This window comes from Dendrobium catenatum, unplaced genomic scaffold, assembly GCF_001605985.2.
Source record: "Dendrobium catenatum unplaced genomic scaffold, ASM160598v2 original_scaffold_83099, whole genome shotgun sequence".
NCBI classification, from domain to species: Eukaryota; Viridiplantae; Streptophyta; class Magnoliopsida; order Asparagales; family Orchidaceae; genus Dendrobium; species Dendrobium catenatum.
In genome coordinates, this window is record NW_021401542.1 from 409,274 (window position 1) to 429,647 (window position 20,374).

At 36.2% G+C, this 20,374-nt stretch overlaps 1 protein-coding gene across 8 annotated transcripts in view; it reads right to left on the reverse strand.

The window, feature by feature from the left end:
* Positions 1-20,374, reverse strand: part of LOC110103950 (polyadenylate-binding protein-interacting protein 3) — a 78,363-nt gene that overhangs the window by 51,652 nt on the left and 6,337 nt on the right. For 4 of the 8 annotated variants that reach the window (XM_028691893.1, XM_028691894.1, XM_028691891.1 and 1 more), the window contains exons 2-10: positions 17,756-17,910; positions 17,533-17,685; positions 17,246-17,376; positions 16,866-17,056; positions 11,350-11,527; positions 11,035-11,262; positions 9,806-9,930; positions 9,603-9,681; positions 9,465-9,498 (exon numbers count right to left, since the gene is read on the reverse strand). In XM_028691893.1, the coding sequence (XP_028547726.1) occupies positions 9,465-9,498; positions 9,603-9,681; positions 9,806-9,930; positions 11,035-11,262; positions 11,350-11,527; positions 16,866-17,056; positions 17,246-17,376; positions 17,533-17,685; positions 17,756-17,894 (1,258 nt within the window). In that variant the 5' untranslated portion in view covers positions 17,895-17,910. The remainder of the gene's footprint in view (positions 1-9,464; positions 9,499-9,602; positions 9,682-9,805; positions 9,931-11,034; positions 11,263-11,349; positions 11,528-16,865; positions 17,057-17,245; positions 17,377-17,532; positions 17,686-17,755; positions 17,911-20,374) is intronic. The other 4 variants (XM_020832850.2, XM_028691892.1, XM_028691889.1 and 1 more) reach the window with 2 other exon arrangements.

Consider the following 20,374-nt stretch of genomic DNA (forward strand, 5'->3'; position numbering starts at 1 on the left):
AAAATCCATAAGTATAGATCTTAGAGGGTGAAGACCGAATGCCTGCTCTAAAACCACTTTTTAGGGAGGAGATGAGCATTGGCTACAATAGAAGGGTGCTGATTTTGTGAGGAGAGGGGATGATTTCGATCGCTGGGATGCTGATTTTGAAAGAAGAATAGGAGATCTTGATGAAGGATTTGGGTATGATAGCCGGAAGGAAGATCGTGACAACTGGGGAGCACCTCCTCTTCGAGATACTTTACAATAAATGGGTACAGAGGAGGAGAAATTGACAGCTGCAAGACTGTGCTTAGAAGGGAAGGCACTGACATGGTACCAATGGCGGGACATGAGGCGACCCATTCAGAGCTAGAGGGAGTTCAAGGATTGTTTACTAGAACGTTTCTGAATCTGTAGAGGGGAGACTTCTATGAACAATTTTTCGCCCTGACGTAGGAGGGGACTATGACAAAGTATCGGGACAGGTTCGAGTACCATGCTAGTAGGCTTGATCAACTATCATAGACAGTACTAGAAGGAAATTTTATGAAGTGGCTTAAACCGGAGATCCGAGCAGCAGTTAGGGTGATGAGGCCACGAGATTTAGGGAAGCCATGGAGCTAGCACAATTGGTGGAGGATTAGAAGTATCTGGAGAGGGGGCTAGGGGGAGCAACTCAGGGGGGTCATATTGGATGACCACTACCTTCTTAGCTCTCAAAGGGCCTGCACCAGGGAGTTTGACAGAAGTACCAAGGGAGAAAACTAGAGGGGGTAATTTCAAGAATCTGACTAAGAAGGAAATACTGGAAAAGAGGGATAAGGGCTTATGCTTTAGATGTGATGAGAAGTACATGCCAGGGCATATATGTAAGGATCAAACTCTTCAGATTCTCATCATCTGTGATGACGAGAAAACTGAAGATGGAGGTGAGAGCGGGGCAGTAATGGAGGAAGAAGAGAAGTTGCATCTGGATATTGCAGAAGTCTCTCTAAACTCTATGGTGGGATTCACCCCGAATCATTTCATGAAAGTGAAGGGAGAAATAGCTGACAGAGAACTGGTGGTGCTGATTCACAGTGGGGTAACCCACAAATACATCTCCAATCAGATTGTCGACCTGCTGGGGTGAAATTAGTGGATATAGGTGGCTATGGCATGATGATGGGCACAGGGTAAGGTGGAAATGGGTAGAAGAGTTTGTAGGTGAATAGTGCTAACGATTTAGGGGATTCAGGTGAGGGAGGATTTTCTTCCCTTGGAATTAGGGAGTATTGATGTCATCTTGGGGATGAAGTGGCTACATACCTTAGGGAATACCAAGATCAATTGGGGAGCACTGAGGATGGAACTGGTGATGGGAAGGAGGATGGTGATCCAGGGCAATGCAGGGTTGTCCAAGGTCAGAGTATCTTTCAAATCCATGATCAGGACCATACAGGAGGTGGGAGGAGGATATTTGGTGGAACTGCAATGCTTAGAGGGGATCAGTGTGGGGGATGAGGGAGATATCCTTCTTGCAGTACAACCCCTCATACAACAATTCCGTGAGGTCTTCCAATCGCCTCAAGGCTTACCACCACCCAGAGAGCAAGAACATGCCATCATTTTGAAGGAGGGGGTGTCCCCGATTAGTGTATGGTCATACCGCTACTCCCAAATTCAAAAGGATGAGATTGAGAAGTTGTTCAGGGAGATATTGGAAGCGGATATCATAAGGTCAAATGTGAGTCTTTTCTCTAGTCCAGTCTTACTGATCAAGAAGAAGGATGGAAGCTGAAGATTTTGTGTGGATTACAGGGCATTGAATAAGGATATTGTACCTGATAAGTTCCCCATCCCTGTGATTGATGAACTACTTGATGAGTTGTATGGAGCAATAGTGTTTTCCAAGATGAACTTGAAGTCGGGCTACCATCAAATCAAGATGAAGGAGAAGGGTATTCAGAATAAGGCTTTCAAGACGCATGAGGGGCACTACGAGTTCTTGGTGATGTCATTTGGGCTTATAAACGCTCTTACTACCTTCCAGTCATTGATGAATAGCTTGTTCAGGTCATACCTACGAAGGTTTGTCCTAATTTTCTTTGATAACATACTCTCTATATAGCAGGACCAAAAAGGAACATTTGGAGCATTTAAGGTTGGTCTTTGGAGTTCTACAGGAGCATCAGCTCAGGGCCAACCTGAAGAACTGCAACTTCGCACAAACTAGTGTGGAGGACCCGGGGCACGAGGTATCTCAAGAGAGGGTGGCAGCAGATCAAGCAAAAATAGAAGCAATGCAGAAGTGGCCTTTACCTAGGAACTTAAGGGAGCTAAGGGGTTTCCTAGGACTAACAGGTTATTACCGAAAGTTTGTGAAGGGGTACAGCAATATAGCTTGGCCTTTGACATAACAGTTAAAGAAGGATAGCTTCTTATGATGAGAAGAGGCTACCCAGGCTTTTGAGAAACTTAAGAAGGCAATGACCACAGTACCAATTTTGGCTTTGCCAGATTTCAATCAAACTTTTGTGGTGGAGACAGATACATCCGGATATGCGTTGGGGGTAGTGTTGATGCAAGATCATAAGCTCATAGCCTACTTCAGCTAGGTGCCGACAACTAAGGCCAGACTGAAGTCTGTATATAAACAAGAATTGATGTCCATCGTGTTAACCATTAAGAAGTAGCGTTCATACCTGCTGGACGGCATTTTATTGTTAGGATAGATCAAAGAAGCTTGAAATACTTGTTAGAGCAAAGCATTGTGACTGAGGAGCATCAAAGGTGGTTGTCCAAACTACTAGGCTATAATTTTGTGATTCAATACAGGATATGGTTGGGAAAAAAAAAGGCGGTTGATGCTTTATCAAGATGTGTTGAGGAGCTCCAGGGGATGACAATTTCAGTAAGTACCACTGATGGTAGACTTGGGGGCTATCAAAGAAGAGAGCATGGAGAATGAGGAGTTAAGGAAGATTAGGGAGGATTTGATGAAAGATACAAGTAGCCATCTAGGTTACTCACTTGAGGGGGAGAGACTCTTACATCATGGGAGATTTGTGATGCCCCGAACTTCCATCCATATTCTCCACCTACTGCAGGAGTTCCATGGGAGTGCGGTTGGAGGCCATTCCAGGGTAGAGAAGACATATGGGAGACTGGCTGCTGAGTTATACTGAAAGGGGATGCATAAGAATGTGGAGGAGATGGTGGCAAGGTGTGAGGTGTGCTAGAGAAACAAGTACATGGCTATAGCTCTAGGTGGGTTACTACAACCATTATCACTTCCAGACAGGGTATGGGAGGAAGCGTCCATGGATTTCATAGATGGCCTACCAAGATCGGAGGGGTTCACAGTTATTGTGGTGGTGGTGGTTGATAGGCTTAGTAAGTATGCACATTTCATCCCTGTATGACACCCCTACACTGCAGTGACAATGGCGGCAGCATTCGTCAGGGAGATGGTTAGACTGCATGGGATTCCAAAGTCAATAGTGTTTGACCAAGATAAGGTGTTTCTCAACCAGTTTGGGAGGGAGCGATTTAGGTTGCAGGACACTACTCTCAAGAAAAGCGCCACCTACCATCCTCAGACGGATGGACAAATAGAGATAGTAAACTGGAGTTTGGAGACTTGAGCTGTTTTTTATGAAACACCGAGAATGTGGGGAAAATGGTTAGCATGCGCCAAGTATTAGTACAATACATCATACAATTCTACTTCTCAAATGACTCCTTTTAAAGTGTTGTATAGCATACCTAGTGCATTTTGGGAAAGGAAACACACATGTTTCTTCAGTTGAGCAGTACTTGGAGGAAAGGGACAAGGTGTTGGAGGAGTTGAAAAAATATCTATTGAGGGCACAACAAATCATGAAGAAACAAACTGATTCACATAGGAGAGATACAGTTTGAAGTGGGGGAGAATGTGTTCTTAAAACTATGACCCTACCAACAGAGGACAGTTGCTAACAGGAGGAATAAGAAATTGGCCCAGAGATACTTCGGCCCCTACGAGATTTTGGACAAGATCAGAGCAGTGGCGTACCATCTAAAGTTACCCCCATCTGCCACTACACACCCAATCTTCTATGAGTTACAATTGAGGAGAGCTATAAGGGAGAATGATGTTAGTGCAGAGTTACCAGTTACAATGACAGAGGAGGTGGAAGTAGTCATAAAACCATTGGAACTAAAAGGGGTAAGATCAAATAAAAAGGGAGACAAAGAAGTGCTGATTGAATGGAAGGGACTACCCGATTTCGACACGACTTGGTAACCCGGTCAGAGGGTAAAACATCAATTTCCTTCATTTCATCTTGAGGATAAAGTGAGTCTTTGGGAGGGGGTAATGTTAGATCGGCCCTTGGGCCGACTGAACCGATCCTCCCTGGATTGGTTCAGTTCTACAGAAGGTGAAAACAGTAGGGGGGGAGGAAGCCTGGCTAGGGCGATAACTTGAGTGGGACCCACACAATAATAAAGGCTGGGATTATGAGGGAAATTCAAATTAGGGGATGTTTAGGAATTAATCAATTGTCCTTTTACTTTAAACAATCTTCTTCTTGCTAGGTTTAGATTTTCATCTTGAATTTGAGCTGAAATTTGATATCTTGGTGTTGATTTTGGGCTCTAGACTCCGCCTAGAGATTTGAAGAGTTGAATCTTCCTCTCAAATTGAAAATTCATTGTATCGGGTTATTTCTTTCTTTCCACTACTGAATTTCTAGTGATTTCTCCCTATTTTTCCTACATTTTTGAACAAAAACTGCTGAATTACGACAGAATTTCTCTGAGCTGAGAAATTCAGCTCTGCTTGTCATTATTTTGTGTTGTTTCCTATCATTGTACTAATCTTCTTCTTGAAGCTATTATTGGTAGTTCCTATCATTGTACTAATCTTCTTCTTGAAGCTATTATTGGTAGAGAGGTAAGCCTATATGCTATGATTCATAGATATCTCGAAAGAAATTTAGTGGTTATGCTTAGATCTATTGGATAAATATCGATTAAATAATTTATTGAAGCCAAAAATTTGAAGTAGAGTGGAGTTGGTATGATTTCCTTGTAGCAAATCCCCTTATTTTTATGGGAACAATTACTGTGGCAAAATTGTAACTAATCTACAAGATTCCTTGGTTGTGGGATGAGTAGATTGTGGTTGCGACTACAACAAATGCCTTGGGCTCTTTTTTTCCAACCTTTTAGTTTTACATTACATCACCGACATAATTCCGATATGATTTCACTAATCTTCTTCTTGAAGCTATTAATGGTGATGGAATTATACTTATTATGATGGATATCAAATGAAATCCTATAGGATAGAAAGTCAAGCCTTTTTGTGATGATTCATAGATATCTCGATAGAAATTCAATAGTTATGCCTAAATCTATTTGAAGAATATCCATTAAATAATTTATCAAAGCCAAAATGTTTCAAGCAATGTTTAAAATTGCGTATTCGGGTATTGAGCCGTTTTTCATTCGTGAGGCGAGGCGTAAGCCTCAAGGCGTTTTGAGGCGTAAGCCTCAAAATCAAAAGATTGCGTAAACATAAAATGATAAATTTTTTATATACTAATGAGTGAATAATATAAAACATAAAAAAACATAAGATATGAAGTGAAATCAAAATATCTCAATAATAAGACAACATGAAATATAGTTCAACTCAAAATTCTATCTTTTCCAAATCTCAGTATTCTTTTCATTAACATATAATTCCAATTTTCAAAAATAAATAACGATGACATATCACATAAGAACTCATAAGTCATCAGCACTGTCATCACTAAGGGGTTATTCATTTGAATCATCATTATGATGAACAGCTCTCTCCCCTTCCTCCTCTCCTATAGAGTCCAATGTCGGGCATTTACTTCAAGATTTATGTAAGTTTTAATATATATAGCGTGAGGCGTAAGCCTCATGCCAGTGAGGCGAGGAAGGCCTCAACCAAGTTAAGGTGCAAGCCTCATAAAAAAAACTCAAGGCGTAAGCATCGAGACATTTTTTGCTGGAATTGCGCAAAGGCGGGCCTCAAGGTGAGCCTCATCTTGCGCAATTTTAAACCATGATTTCAAGCTAAGTGGAATTGATATGATTTTCTTGTAGACACTCCCGTTATTTCTATGTAGGCAATTAATGTAACAAGATTGTAACTAATCTATGAGATTCCTTGGTTGTGGGATGAGTGGAATTGTTGTTTAGGCTACTCCTAAGACTCTCATTCATTCAGTTACGTGTTTCCATCAGCTTCTCCTTAAGGTCGGTTCTTAGTGCTAGCATTTGCTTTTGCTTCTACAGCAACCAACATTTTTATGGGATTTTCATGGCTTCATTTAACGGGTTAAGTAACTTTATATAATAAACTATCAATAACTACCTTGGACTCTTTCTTTCTCACCTTTTAGTTGTACATTACATCATCCACAAAATCCCAAAACGGTTATACTAATATTCTTCTTGAAGCTATTATTGGTAGAGAGGTAAGCCTATATGCTATAATTCAAAAATATCTCCAAAGAAATTCAGTTGTTATTCTTAGATCTATTGGATAAATATAGATTAAATAATTTATTGAAGCCAAAATATTTGAAGTAGAGTGGAGTTGATATGATTTCATTGTTGCTAATCCCCTTATTTCTATGGGAACAATTGCTGTAGCAAAATTGCAACTAATCTAAGCAATTTCTTCGTTGTGGGATGAGTAGAATTGTGGTTGCGAGTGCAACAAATGCCTTGGGTTCTTTTTTGTCCACCTTTTAGTTTTATATTACATCATCGGCACAATTCTGATATGATTACATTAATCTTCTTCTTGAAGCTATTAATGGTGATGGAATTATACTAATTATGATGGATATCAAACGAAATCCTATATGATAGAAAGACAAGCCTTTTTGCGATGATTCATAAATATCTCGATAGAAATTCAATAGTTATGCCTAAATCTATTGGAAGAATATTGATTAAATAATTTATCAAATCCAAAATGTTTCAAGCTAAGTAGAATTGATATGATTTTCTTGTAGGCATTCCCCTTATTTCTTTGGGGGCAATTAATGTAGCAAGATTGTAACTAATCTATGAGATTCCTTGGTTAAGGGATGAGTGGAATAGTGGTTCAAGCTACTCCTAAGATTTTCTTTCATTCAATTACGTGTTTGCATCAGCTTCCCCTTATGGGTGGTTCTTATTGCTAGCATTTGCTTCTGCTTCTACAACAACCAACATTTTTATGGGATTTTCATGGCTTCATTTTACAGGCTAAGTAACTTTATATAATGAACTATCAACAACTACCTTGGACTCTTTTTTTCTCACCTTCTAGTTTTACCTTACATCATCCACACAATCCCAATATGTTTATACTAATCTTCTTCATGAAGCTATTATTGGTAGAGAGGTAAGCCTATATGCTATAATTCATATATATCTCGAAAGAAATTCAGTAGTTATGCTTAGATCTATTGGATAAATATCAACTAAATAATTTATTGAAGCCAAAATATTTCAAGCAGACTGGAGTTTATATGATTCCTTGTAGCTAATCCCCTTATTTCTATGGGAATAAGTACTGTAGCAAAATTGCAACTAATCTAAGCGATTTCTTGGTTGTGAGATGAGTAGAATTGGGGTGCCGCTATTCTTACGACTTTCTTTCCTTCAATTGAATAGGTGGTTTTTAAGACTAGCATTTCCTTTTGCTTCTACAGCCACAAGCATTTTTACAAGATTTCCCTAGCTTAATTGATTGCAATTCCGCAACTTTTTTATCTTATGGCTTTTATTTTACAACTTCTCTCGGTGTTTCTATTTCTATGCTATGTGATCCCACGTGAGGTGATTAAATGGGTTTACTTGAAGTATATAAAGACAATTCTATGGTTAATAAAAACATTTCTTTTGATTGCATAAATCCTACTCCTTGAATTCAATAATTTGATTAAGTGTGAGGCTTGAAATTTTTCGAAAGAAGCCATCTCCTTATGCACACATGAGGAATACTTTTGGGTGACTTTTTCCTCTTTCTTCCCTACTATCTCATTTTCCTTCTTCCAATCATTTTCGTATTAGTTGAAATCATGATTAAATTTTGTATGAATTATTATAAAATTTGCTTTATTTCACTTGCATGAACTTTCATTCATGTGCGTGGCTTTCATGCCACTAATATCTAGAATAAGGCCAACTCTCTTCTTATCCCTTGGACTTCAATATTTTCAATTTATATTGAAGATAGAAAATCGTTGTTTCAAGATTAATAGTTTATTTCAGTAAAGTATTGCATGTTGATAGGTTGGTTGCATCTAAGTCTACAATGCATAAAAATCTAGGGATAAGATTTTGATCCAAAGGAGCCAATCCAAAAATTATTGAAGAGATTGTAAGAACTCTGAGCAGTGAGATAGTGAGGATGCTAGTCATGGTCAAGAGATCATAAAAGTTAGGAGCTCAATTTAAGCATTACTTGTAAGAGAATGCATGTTATTTAACATAAATCCAGTACCAGCTTGATCATTCTAAAATGGGGAATGTGATCAAGAGATCAAGCAGAAAAAAAAAAAGAAAGAAAAAAATAGACATGCATTGGACATCAAAACTGAGGTCATCAAGGAGTTAGAATCAACGATTCGGATTGAGAAGGTTAGTGTGAAAGAAGAAAAGAGAATCATGAAGAATACGATAGAACAAAACCCAATGGCTTGGTTTTAGAAAGCATAGGGGAGGCATTGCCTACCCCTATACATACAAACATATATATATATATGTCTTTCATTTAAGAGAGAACAAAAAATGATTCAAGGTATGTTTCCAAAGTAAGATGGCCAATTCAATCTAAGAAAGATCTAGAGAAAGATCAAAGATCTTCAGGAATATATTTAGATCACATATTTAACAAGAATTCCAGACTTAAAATAAATATCTAGGAAATTATATCTGAAAGAAGGGGTTTGGTGGCAAGATCAAGTTGAAGAAGAAAAGACTTGATCCATTCTTAAAAAGCAACTCATCAATATCATCTCTAGTCAGTAAACCTAATGTTTCTTAAATAGAAAGAGAAGATTTTTCTTAAGAAAGAAAATAGAGAGAGAAAAACTATCTAGCAGGTGCGAAAAAGATTTACAGAGTCGCTGAGATTAAGTCGTCCAATCCATATGAGAGAGATGACACTTATGCATGAAACATCTTGCATCAAGAATAAGGAAAAAAGTTGGGAAGAATAATAGGTTGCTTCAAATTAGTCTTGCAAATATGCAGTTTGAAAGCTTCCAAAGGTTACAAGTTTTGGATGACAACCAAATTCCAATCTACTGGTACCGATTTGCACAAATAAGTACAATTATATCCCTTATGGAGAGACTCCGAACATTTACTCCAAACAAAATATTTGGGCCTAAACTCATAAGGAAACATGAGAACAAGGCTTAGTTCAAGTAGAATTAAAACAAACAAATTCAACAAAATGAGCAATTTTATCTACAAACCTTCTCCTTTGATTTTATTAGCTTCCCTGGAAACCTGGATAAGAAAAATAAACCAAATCAAAAGAAAGCCAAAGATCTATAAACAAGAAAATGTTTCATCCTAATTGGTGAATGCTGCATTTCCAAATCGATAATAACCTTAACAGATTTCTCAATCAAGAAAGATTTGCTTTCATTATGATCTTGTACCGGTTTGTCAGTATACTGATGACTCGTGCTGCAGAAAGGTCAAAGTTAGTATTGGCAAAAAGATAAGTTATCATTTTCTTTCTCTATTCATGAAATGGGATGCATAAACAATTTGCAGAACAAGTACACGAAATTTAAGCAACAAGGACAACCTATTGGAATCATCTGCCTCTACGCACTTCTTTGCATCATCAGGTGTGGATGAACTAGAATGCTTGTTTGTAACAGAGCTATGTGCATCTTTATCAGAAGCACATGTAGATAATATCTCCTCGTCCTGCAGCCAAAGCAAAAGAAAAAACTGGAATCAAACAGGAATAGATCTTTATTTGACACTGGAAAACTCTCATCGAATTCATGCGCATCCCCAATAAGACATGATTTGCCATAAAATTGTAGAAGTTGATCAATAATAGATATTTTATTTCTAGATTATGTTGTAAAAAGGAGTTAAATTAGAAAATTGTTCAAATCCACATCTACTACACTATGCTAATTACTCTATAAGTGTTCAGTTTATTGAAATGGTTTTAACCTGGGGACAATGTTTAACACGTTGCCCTCACTATGCCTCAAATAATACTTAATAGGAACAAATGGAAAATGAAAATTCATAATACAGCCCAAAGAGTTGGGGCAAGGATTATGATAATGATTATGACATTAAGCCCATTGAAGTCCCCTATAGGTAGGGTTCCTTAAGCACCAATATGAACTTATTTTTCTTGAAAGTTTTTTACATGCAACCGACATGCATTTAACATTAGAATTGATGAGTGAATCTATGAGAATGCGATTCACCTCCACCTCAATATCCATAATCTACTTACAAAATGTACAAGAAATAGTTTATTCCTTTCACTTAAGGTGTCCAATGGTGTTCCATTTAACGAAACCATAACAAAATATTTCCTACTAAGCACCAAAATATAAATTATTGTTACTAATATTTGTCTAGATGCTACCTGATAATACTAAGCATCAGGATCAATAAGAAGCAACATAAGAAAGGTGAAAAAAAAAAAGATGTCTAGTTACCCAAGGAAGTTACTACACTGTCTGAAAATCAAATAAGTAACAAGTCATCACAGTCCACTTAGTCAACCAAACACATTAAGAATTGTGTCAAGAATATGCTTGATGAGATACTCATTTCATTAAAAAAGAAAAGGTACTTGTAACCAATCGTAAGGCTTCGGTTTCTTTAGCTGCAGTATTTGTCATCCACAAGATATAAAACCCCAAGTTAAATAAAGAATTTGTTGAATACAGACTATCTATTAAAAAATCTAATGTGAAGTATTTAAATATCCGGAATGTCTTAATCAAAAAGAAACTGGACCATTTAACAGAAAAATGATTCTAGCAACGAATGACATACCACAGATGAATAAGGTGATGATGATTTGCCTTCATCATTCTTTTTCTCCCAAGAGATATTTGAATATGATCTGGGTATTTCAGAACTGATAGGCACACCAAATGTTTCAGTATTAAAAGAATTTGAGGACAAATCTTCATTTTCTTCTAATCTGCCATCATCAATTTGCCTATGTACAGCTGAGTATCTACTTTCCTCATCAATGTCAGGAAAGTGCATTCCTCTTTCCTGTAAATTATAACAGCACGTACAGGTGAGAAACTTCACGGTAAAGAAATATAACTAAGTGGAAATATCAGAGTAATTGTCAGTCACCTCAGCCAAATGAAGGTCGTGAGTTTCCTCCCCTTCAATTTCTCTAGCAATTCTAGAAGCCTCCCTTTCAATCTCTCTCATATGAGGGCCTCTCACAAGCTTTGTTGTGTAAAGTTCTTCATTGAAAGTGCTCTTCACACCAAATAGTGTTTCATTGGTTTGAAACTGATCCCAATTCCTTGATTGAATAATAAAATGTCAGTCAATTCACGAAAAAGAAACGATGCACTGAACTTTTTACAGTTTGACAATTATTTTGTCTGAGAACCAATTTTCTCAATGAATTTTCAGAAGTTTCCATATTGTTCCTCGTGTTCTTAAATTTGAGAAAAAATGGTCCATTTCCTCAAGTCTACAAACTTAAATAAACTGCCCAAACCCCATAACCAAGGGTTACCCAGTAACATTTTCCCATGTCTTCCACCAACTTCCCCTATTTCACATCTCAATTAGTAGGTGGGAATGTGATTGATGAATCTATCTGGCGGGTACAATTGCACCCCCTTAATTGAATAATTTTCATGTCATTATAAACCTCCTAGTGTTTGACCTCCCTAATATTTTCATTGGCACCCACATCCTACCCACTAAATTCCCTCAAGCTTCTAACATTGGGATTCAATATCATGAAAAAACAGAAGCCATGAGGCCCATGACTACTAAATATAAAAAAATTCTATCTATCCTCTATTTACAATGGGAAAAATGTTAAAGGCATTGTTAAGATTGATATAACTGAAAATATATAATGGCTTTCATCGTTTCTTCAATTGTAGGAGCTAATTGTCTCTATGACCCATACAGGAAGAAGAACAAAAAGAAAATTATTTGAAAAGAAAATATGACAGTGCTTTTAAAATTTTCTTAAAGAATTTTTTATTCAGAATTTGTTGATATGTCTAAGTTTTTAGTAGTTTGTTTAATCTCTAAAAAATACTTTAAGCATGGTAATTTTAAAATATAATTTTTTATTGCATGTTATAACTATGCATAGAATCATAGATACAAACAAAGGGATTAATAAAAATTCAGTTTTTTTTTTCTTTTCTAAGGTATTTTATTAAATATTTTTTTAGTTTGATGAATGATAAAATTGGTATAAAGTACCATTTTAAACTATTGAAATTTTATCAAATTTTTCTACATGTTACACGACTTTTATAAGAAACGTTGATTTTCTAAAATATCAAACATTTCAATTTTTATAAATTTTTTTGTCAATAATTATAGCCTCCTTTTTATAATTAGAAGTTTGAATAAATGATGAATCAGTGATTTTTTTAAAATGATTTCCACCTAATTATGGGTTTAGCTCTACAAAAATTGATAGGTGAACAATTGCCAACAAAAACCCTTCACCCCTCTCTTTCTCCCCCAACACTTAATCATCAAAACGAATGAATGTCAGTTAATGTTGATTATAGGTGATGGTCAAGTACCATAAAAAATAGCATACCAAAGCCTTTCTCCTCTATAGTATAAAAGTACTATAAAAAAAATGTATGTTACTGCATGTATCCGGCCATTGGTGTATTGGCATGATACAAAAATGGAAGGAATGAATAGTTACATTTATAAGGAATATAAAGGGTATTTTTTGTCAAGTAAGCGCCTTGGAAGCTTCACCTAAATCACATGCCTTGGCTTCAGGTAGAAATTAGCATATAAAGCCCAAAAATAATTAAAGTGCAATTATGACAAACATAAGGAACATATAATAAAGATGTTTTTGGGTACCCTCCACTGAACTATAACCTATGATGCACCGACACTCCGCTTAAAGAGGGTATGCAGTGTCGGAGACGGACACGCGTCCGACACGGCATGGACACGTGTCCGACACGGCATTGGAGTGTCGTAATTTAAAAAATTAAAATTAAAATCGGACACGCGTGTCCGGTTATTAAATGATAAAATCGTCCGTTTTATTTAGCCTTTTTCATGTGTCCGACACTCGGTACCCCTTGGTACATGCTCGGTACTGCTCAATATATGCTCGATACCGCTTGGTACATGCTCGGTACTGCTAGGTACATGCTCGGTACCGCTCGGTACTGCTAGGTACATGCTCGGTACTGCTATGTACATGCTTGGTACCACTCGGTATCTTCCCATACAAACAACTTACGAACTTTAATAACAACAGGTCGAACCCCGCCAGGGGCATCGCCCCCTTGGACCCCCGGCAGACAGGTATATTGTTGTATTCATGTTGTCTTATTATTGGGATATTTTGATTTCACTTCATATCAATTTAATTTGATGTATTCATATGTATGATTGGTTTAAAATGAGCTCTCCTGCTGGTTAGAGTGAATTAGGTGAATGTTCAAAAGAGCCATCTGTAAAAACTTATAAGCCTTAATGGATTCATGTTACAAAGTTAGAAAAAACCTTTGAAGAATGAGGGATTGTGTTATTCAAATGCAATTATTATGGTGGCACCTACAAAGGATCTTATTATAGGGTGAAGGCACATCTACTTAAAATTTTTAGCTATGGAATAAAAATGTGTACTAGACATTTTGTACTAAACATCTTTATGTTATAAGCTAAACAAGTTATCATGAAATTGATTTATTATTGCTTGTCGGTAATATCACCTTAATTTCTATAAATTATATTAAAAATTTATTATGCCGTGTCCACGCCGCACCCGTGTCCTATATTTTTAAAAATTGTCGTGTCCGTGTCGTGTCGTATCCGTGTCGCCGTGTTCGTGTCAGTGCATCGTAGACTATAACATAGGAAAAACAATGTGAATTCTAGATCCAATAATATTTGGATAAAAACGAAATATGTTAACATGTAGAAAGAACAAAATAAGACAGAAAAGACAAAAAAAAATAGCCAGGAAGCAAGAGCAAGACTTCAGAAATTAAATCGCAATAACATAGTCTAACCAATTTGGCCTTCGACAAATTTCTCTGAGCATTATGAGTTCTTCATTAAATGTCCTTTCATTTCTTAAAGTTATCCTTAGTTAAGCTTTATACATTTTCCATCTTTTCCTCATTCATTATTCTTATTTAGATCAGTTTTATGAATCTCTCTTCAGTTAAGTTAGTTGGAATAAGAATCTCAGATTAAATCTAGCTTTCTAAACCTTTCAAAGCATTCATAGTGCGTTAAGGTGAGGCCATCCTTGTTACCCTTAGGAATTATCAACCAAAAAAGAGTAGCATCACAATGAAATTAATCGCAACGGAGTTGTAAAAGGGCCTATCATAAGCCATAGAAGGGAAGGTAGGTTAAGCATGGTAAACATGCATAACTACAACCATTGACATTGGAGAAGTTTTTCAAAGTTGCCATAAAACATCAACCAAATAGCAATGTACAATGTTGAAAGAGTACAAACTCTTCGCATTAACATTTGAAAATATTCCCGAAGATCCTCAAAGCCAACTCTAAATGTGACATCTAAGCAAATTTTTAGAAATTTGCAAAGCCAAGTTTATAGCATGATATCCAAGTAATTTTTTAGAGATTGGTAAAGTGAAGTTCTCAATGTGACATCCAAACAAAGTTTTAGATATTTGCAAAGTCAAGTTCTTAATGTGACATGTTTTTGGAGTTCCACAAAGTCAAGTAATTTGCGGCAAATATAGTACACTCTAAGCGCACACCACATTTATTACAAATAAATTAAATTAAATTCATCAATAATAAAACCCAAGTCTCTCACCCATGCCTCGCACGATCCCCTCAGGCCACGCACTCTCCTTCAGTATCTCACTAATCGCATGCACATCAATTATTCTCCCGCATTTGCTCCTAACTAAACCCCCAAGCCACACTACACTTTCTCTCATTCTCCTCTCCCCAACTGCAAGCTCCCACCTCTCCTTTCATCTTCTCCTCTAACCACTCCTAGGCTAACTTACCACACACGAATGTAAACTAGTCCTCTACAAGCGAACTTGCACGCCCTAACTATTGGGCCCCAATTTGACACTCTCCAATCAATCATAAAGCATAATAGAAGATAATCTCTAAGACATATTTTTCACTAACCCGTCTCAATAGATTTATTTTAAATCAAGATCGAGTAAGATAAATTCTATCCAGATCATCACAAAAAAAAAAAAATCTTACCCTTCAATATAATCATCATAGTTATTGATATGAAAGCATGCATAATTTGAAACATTAAAATAAACTACAGAACTTCTCATAATTTCACAGAAAACTATACAAATCAGAAGTCTTTAATTTATATAATGTATAATCTTTTCTATAATACGTCCTAATACTGTACACCCATCCAAAAAACTAAGATATAGGATAACTAAATCACCAGCCTATGGTCCCACTAACTGCTTTTGCTTTCCAAAAAAATTAGTTATCATAAAATCTGATGAGTTAAACGTTCAGAGGGATAAATAATTCTGAAAAAAAAAAGTCAAACATATAAGAAAGAAATAATAATATGCATGCTGATCTTTTAAACTAACATGAGCATTTCTAATTATAGATATAGATAGCTTACTATAGTAATAAATAAATAAATAATGCTTTGATATTTAAATAAGTAAAAACTTAATTTTAAGCAAGGAGCGTGAGTATTTGTAAGAAAATAAAGTATATGACAAGTGTTAAATCATTAAATGCATTATATTTATCAATTAATTGCACCACTTTCATTTCCATTTTAATTATCACTCTTTAATTTCTTATAAATGTCATATAATAATATAGACTTTTGGCACATTTATTAGTAGTCCTTAACTGGCCCATCGACCCTAAAAATCATTGATATAGTTTGGGCAAGCCAACATAATAATTATTAATGGACTCTCAATCCCAAAGTTGTATTTTATAATATCAACTTTCTAATATTGAGAGTGGAGAATTTTTATTTTCCCTATTGAGGTACATTGCATCAAAACTTTTGCCCCGCCTTGTGTAGGGCATCATAGTTTGACAATTTATCTCATATATCATGACCTTTTCATTAGCTTATAATTTAATATCATGATCACCGCTATTTAAATTTACTTATAATGATATTCACCCATTATTAATCAATTCATTTAGCATGGGTCAATAATAAACATGATATGCAAAATTCTACATCTATGTACTTAAATAAATATTATATTTTATCAGCAATCTTATGAATTGAGTTTGTTAAAAAATAATTTGAATTTTTTTTAAAGTCTTTAGAGTTGCCACTCAAATATTTCAGATGGCTGGAAAATGAAAGAACAAGCACAAGACTAGAGGAATAAAAACCAACTATAAGACGGAATCATGTATGTTTGGGATAGCCCTCATCCTCATTAGATTTGGGAAAACCCCTTTTATATATATGCATAACATGAAAGTTTAGCCTAAATCAACTTTTTTGTTATGTATAATATGAAAATTATAAACTCCCTCCAAAATTTGGGCTAAATCATTTTCTCCCCCACCGCTGTTTCTTGGTTCCACCACTGCCAACAAAGGAATTACGAAGACATATCTTAAGCAAAAGAAACAAAACAAAGCTTCTCGATAGATAAGTCACCAACCTATTCCAGGTGCCATCAAATATGTTGTCTAGTTCAGGACATTCAGGATCATCCACATCAGGAGTCCAGCGCTCCAGTTCCCTCTCTACTTCAACATTATGAGAACGGGAAATGACAGAATCTATCATGAGGTCCTTTCGCTTTTCCCGTACATTAGCAGTTGAGAACTCATCAATAGCTAATGGCACATCCTGAAATCAACCAAAATTTTGTCCTGTCTTAACCATATAAAAATGAGATTTAAGGCCAACTTCAAAAAGTTGATAGCAGTACTACAATAAAAACTATTTTAACAAAATCATACTTCCGCATATCAAAATAAGGACAAGACAAGAGTATGACCCAAACAAGCGTAAATTAATGATAAAAACAAAGTGAACCTTAGCTATAATTTGAACAAGTTCTCGAGCCGGTATAATAATAGTTTGAGGCCTTTTATGTGCTTCTGGTGCACCCTTTTGTCCTTTCACAGCACCATCCTTAATAAGTTGAGCCATTTTTAGAATAATTCCTGCAAATACAGAATCAAGTCAACACAAACTGTGTACGATATTTCTAAAATGAGTTAAGTTACAAACGGAATTACGGAATTAAAGACCAAAAGCACGTTAAAAATAGTACTTCACTAAAATTTAATGTAGTATATACAACAGGATGTAATGTATACCAAAATCTTTGGCATTCACCGAATAAAAAATCCCAGAGAACGTCGATCCATTTTTCACATGAACTTCAACATGGAGACCAATAAGGCAGGATGAAACATAGATCAAACGATCAGATGAAGGACTGCTAGCAGGTACAATCTTGCCTCCATTCACTAATTATGAAAAATGATTATCAGCCACAACGGTAAGACCAATAGATAAGAATAACAATTTAAAATATACATGTACTTGCAAAATTGCTGGAACCCGACTTTCCAGTATGCATCTTATTCTCTATCCTTGCTCCGCCTTCTCTATCAAATCTACGTCGGTTGAAACCATTGGCAGAAGTTCTTGACTGAATACCTTGTTGCAAGCTCATTTTTTACCCTGTGATACTGAACAAATACAGGTCAATAGTAGGTTCAAGTGAACTATCAAGAATTTAAGAAATATAGAGGAAAACAACAAGCACAATAACTCAAAGACCTAGGAATTAACAGAACAATGAAATAACATATTATCAGAAAAAAAATGTATTGTTCTTTACACCAAACAAAAATTGCATAAAAATTCACTCACTGTGATGAATAACTTATTAAGTGATTATTATGCAATACTCCCTCTGCAATGATTACTTCACAATCACTAGAATAAAGAAATTATGGAGTGATTTTTATGCAATCCTCCCCCTGCAATGACTACCATGCAACAAAACTAGCTATGTGCTTCCATGGTAGAGACAAACATTTTTAGCCAAAAGGAAAGCTAAAACGCTGCTCATGTTGTACACTTTAAGTTACAAATTAAAATGGAGGAAAACGTTATTATAGTTTATGTATTCCTGAACATAAGAACTATGGACCGCTCAAACTCAGTATTCCATAATCAAATACAGTGACACTACCATTTGGAAACAATGGACCATAGAGTTAGCAGGTTAAATGATAAGCCATAGTTAAATTCAGACTATGCTAAAGAAGAGAGTATTCGGAGGCAATTTTTTTAAAAATAAAGTCCATAACATACATTTTAACACATTAATTTGCAGCTCAGGGCAAAAATATTAGTAAGGAAATTTCAACTTAAAAATAAGTAGCCATCTAATAATATAAGAAAGCATTAAGACGTAGAGTTCTACAAACATTTGATATACAATTACCTAGGAATAGTAGAAGCCAAAATAACTACATGAAATCATTATATTATTAGCATTGTCCCCACTATTTGAGTTTGGTTTTGAGAAATCACGCCCTTACAAGTATAAACACTTTGACAAACGGAAAAGCAAACAATTTTAATAATGATGAAGTTGCAAGGCTTTATCATAAAACTGAACTCCCCATTTTCTCAAGCAAATGTTGAAGTCTTTCTTTGCTTCATTCTATCCTAACCTACTAGTAAGTATAACTAGCTGAAAGAATAACTTTTTGCCTAATTTCCTTGATTATTGATATATCTTTAATTTACAACACCCACATCTACCCTCGGATGTCGGCACACACACCAGTTAACACCCCCTCAGCATGTCGACATGTGTGCATCCAATGTATTATCTTACAAACCATCAACAAATCTTCTGTCCCAATGCCATTCATTGCATCCTGTCAACTTTGCCTGTGCGATCGAAAGACAATGTTGGCCTCCTCAGCACATCTCGGCAAGTGAGAAAACCAATCTAGCCATATTTGTATATTCAATGCTTTTTGTCATCTCTTGTTGTTGATTTCAAGGAGGTTGCCTTTCTTTTATGTCACTCCTCGAAGCACACTTTCAATCCCTTGGCTTCACCCTATCATTGGCTTTCTTCTCTTCAAGATCTTTCTGTTTTCATGCAACATGAACGGAAATCAAGAAAATTCTCATTGTCACTTGCCTAATTTTTAGGCTTACAGGTTCCTCTCTCTCGTTCAACTCTTTGTGTAACCTTCTTGTAATGTTAGGAAATACAAACACCTTTTGACCCCTATATAAATACCAGATTTAAAGTTCCATTGATTCTGACTTCAAGTTCACATAAGCTTCCGGCAGGTTAATTCTACACTTCGAATCCTTAGCATCTTAGCCAATTTGACCTTTGACTCTCCCCTCCCGAAGTCTCCCAGCTCCCCAATTCTTTGTCATCCTCCCATGCTAATGTCTACATAGCCATCAACAAGCGCCCATCTTTGTTTATCCTACCCCTTTACAAGATTTGATGGTTCATTCCACTTCGACCACGTGTATGTTAGTATGTTGCTTGACTATCTTTTGTGTAGCCAAAAGTTCACACACCAAGCATCTTATTATTGCAGAAACTTTCACTGACACCAACTCCAAAGGCCATCAAAACTCTCCTTGCAGCATCTTGATTTTGTGCTTTTGCGATGCCACTATAATTTTCAAATCCTATAATCCAAGCCCTACAGGACATAATCTTCCCCGCCACCTTCCCTCTTTGCTCCTGGGTTATGCTTCTAACTATCCCAACATCTACTTCCCAGTCAGAAGTCTATGCACCAAGCAAGAATCTTATCACCCTCCGAACTTCCAACACTACCAAATCTAGCAGCTGCTAGTTCTCTCCTCCCAGCATCTTTGAACATGCGCTTACACAAGCCACTCAAAGTTTTTGAACCCTACAATCACCGTCCTGTTGAAGATAATCTTTCAACAAAATTCCTTTTTCCTTCAAGGTGTGCACTTCTAGAAATCTCCTTTTACTTTACCAGGTCATCCACCTAGCAGCCTATTACCCACCCTCCTACAAGGCAGTGTTACCCATATTATGGATCTATCCCCTATACTCCACATTGTAAGGGATTTTACATATGTAATAGGCATATAAGGATTCATCTATTTGTTGTAATATTATATGTTAGA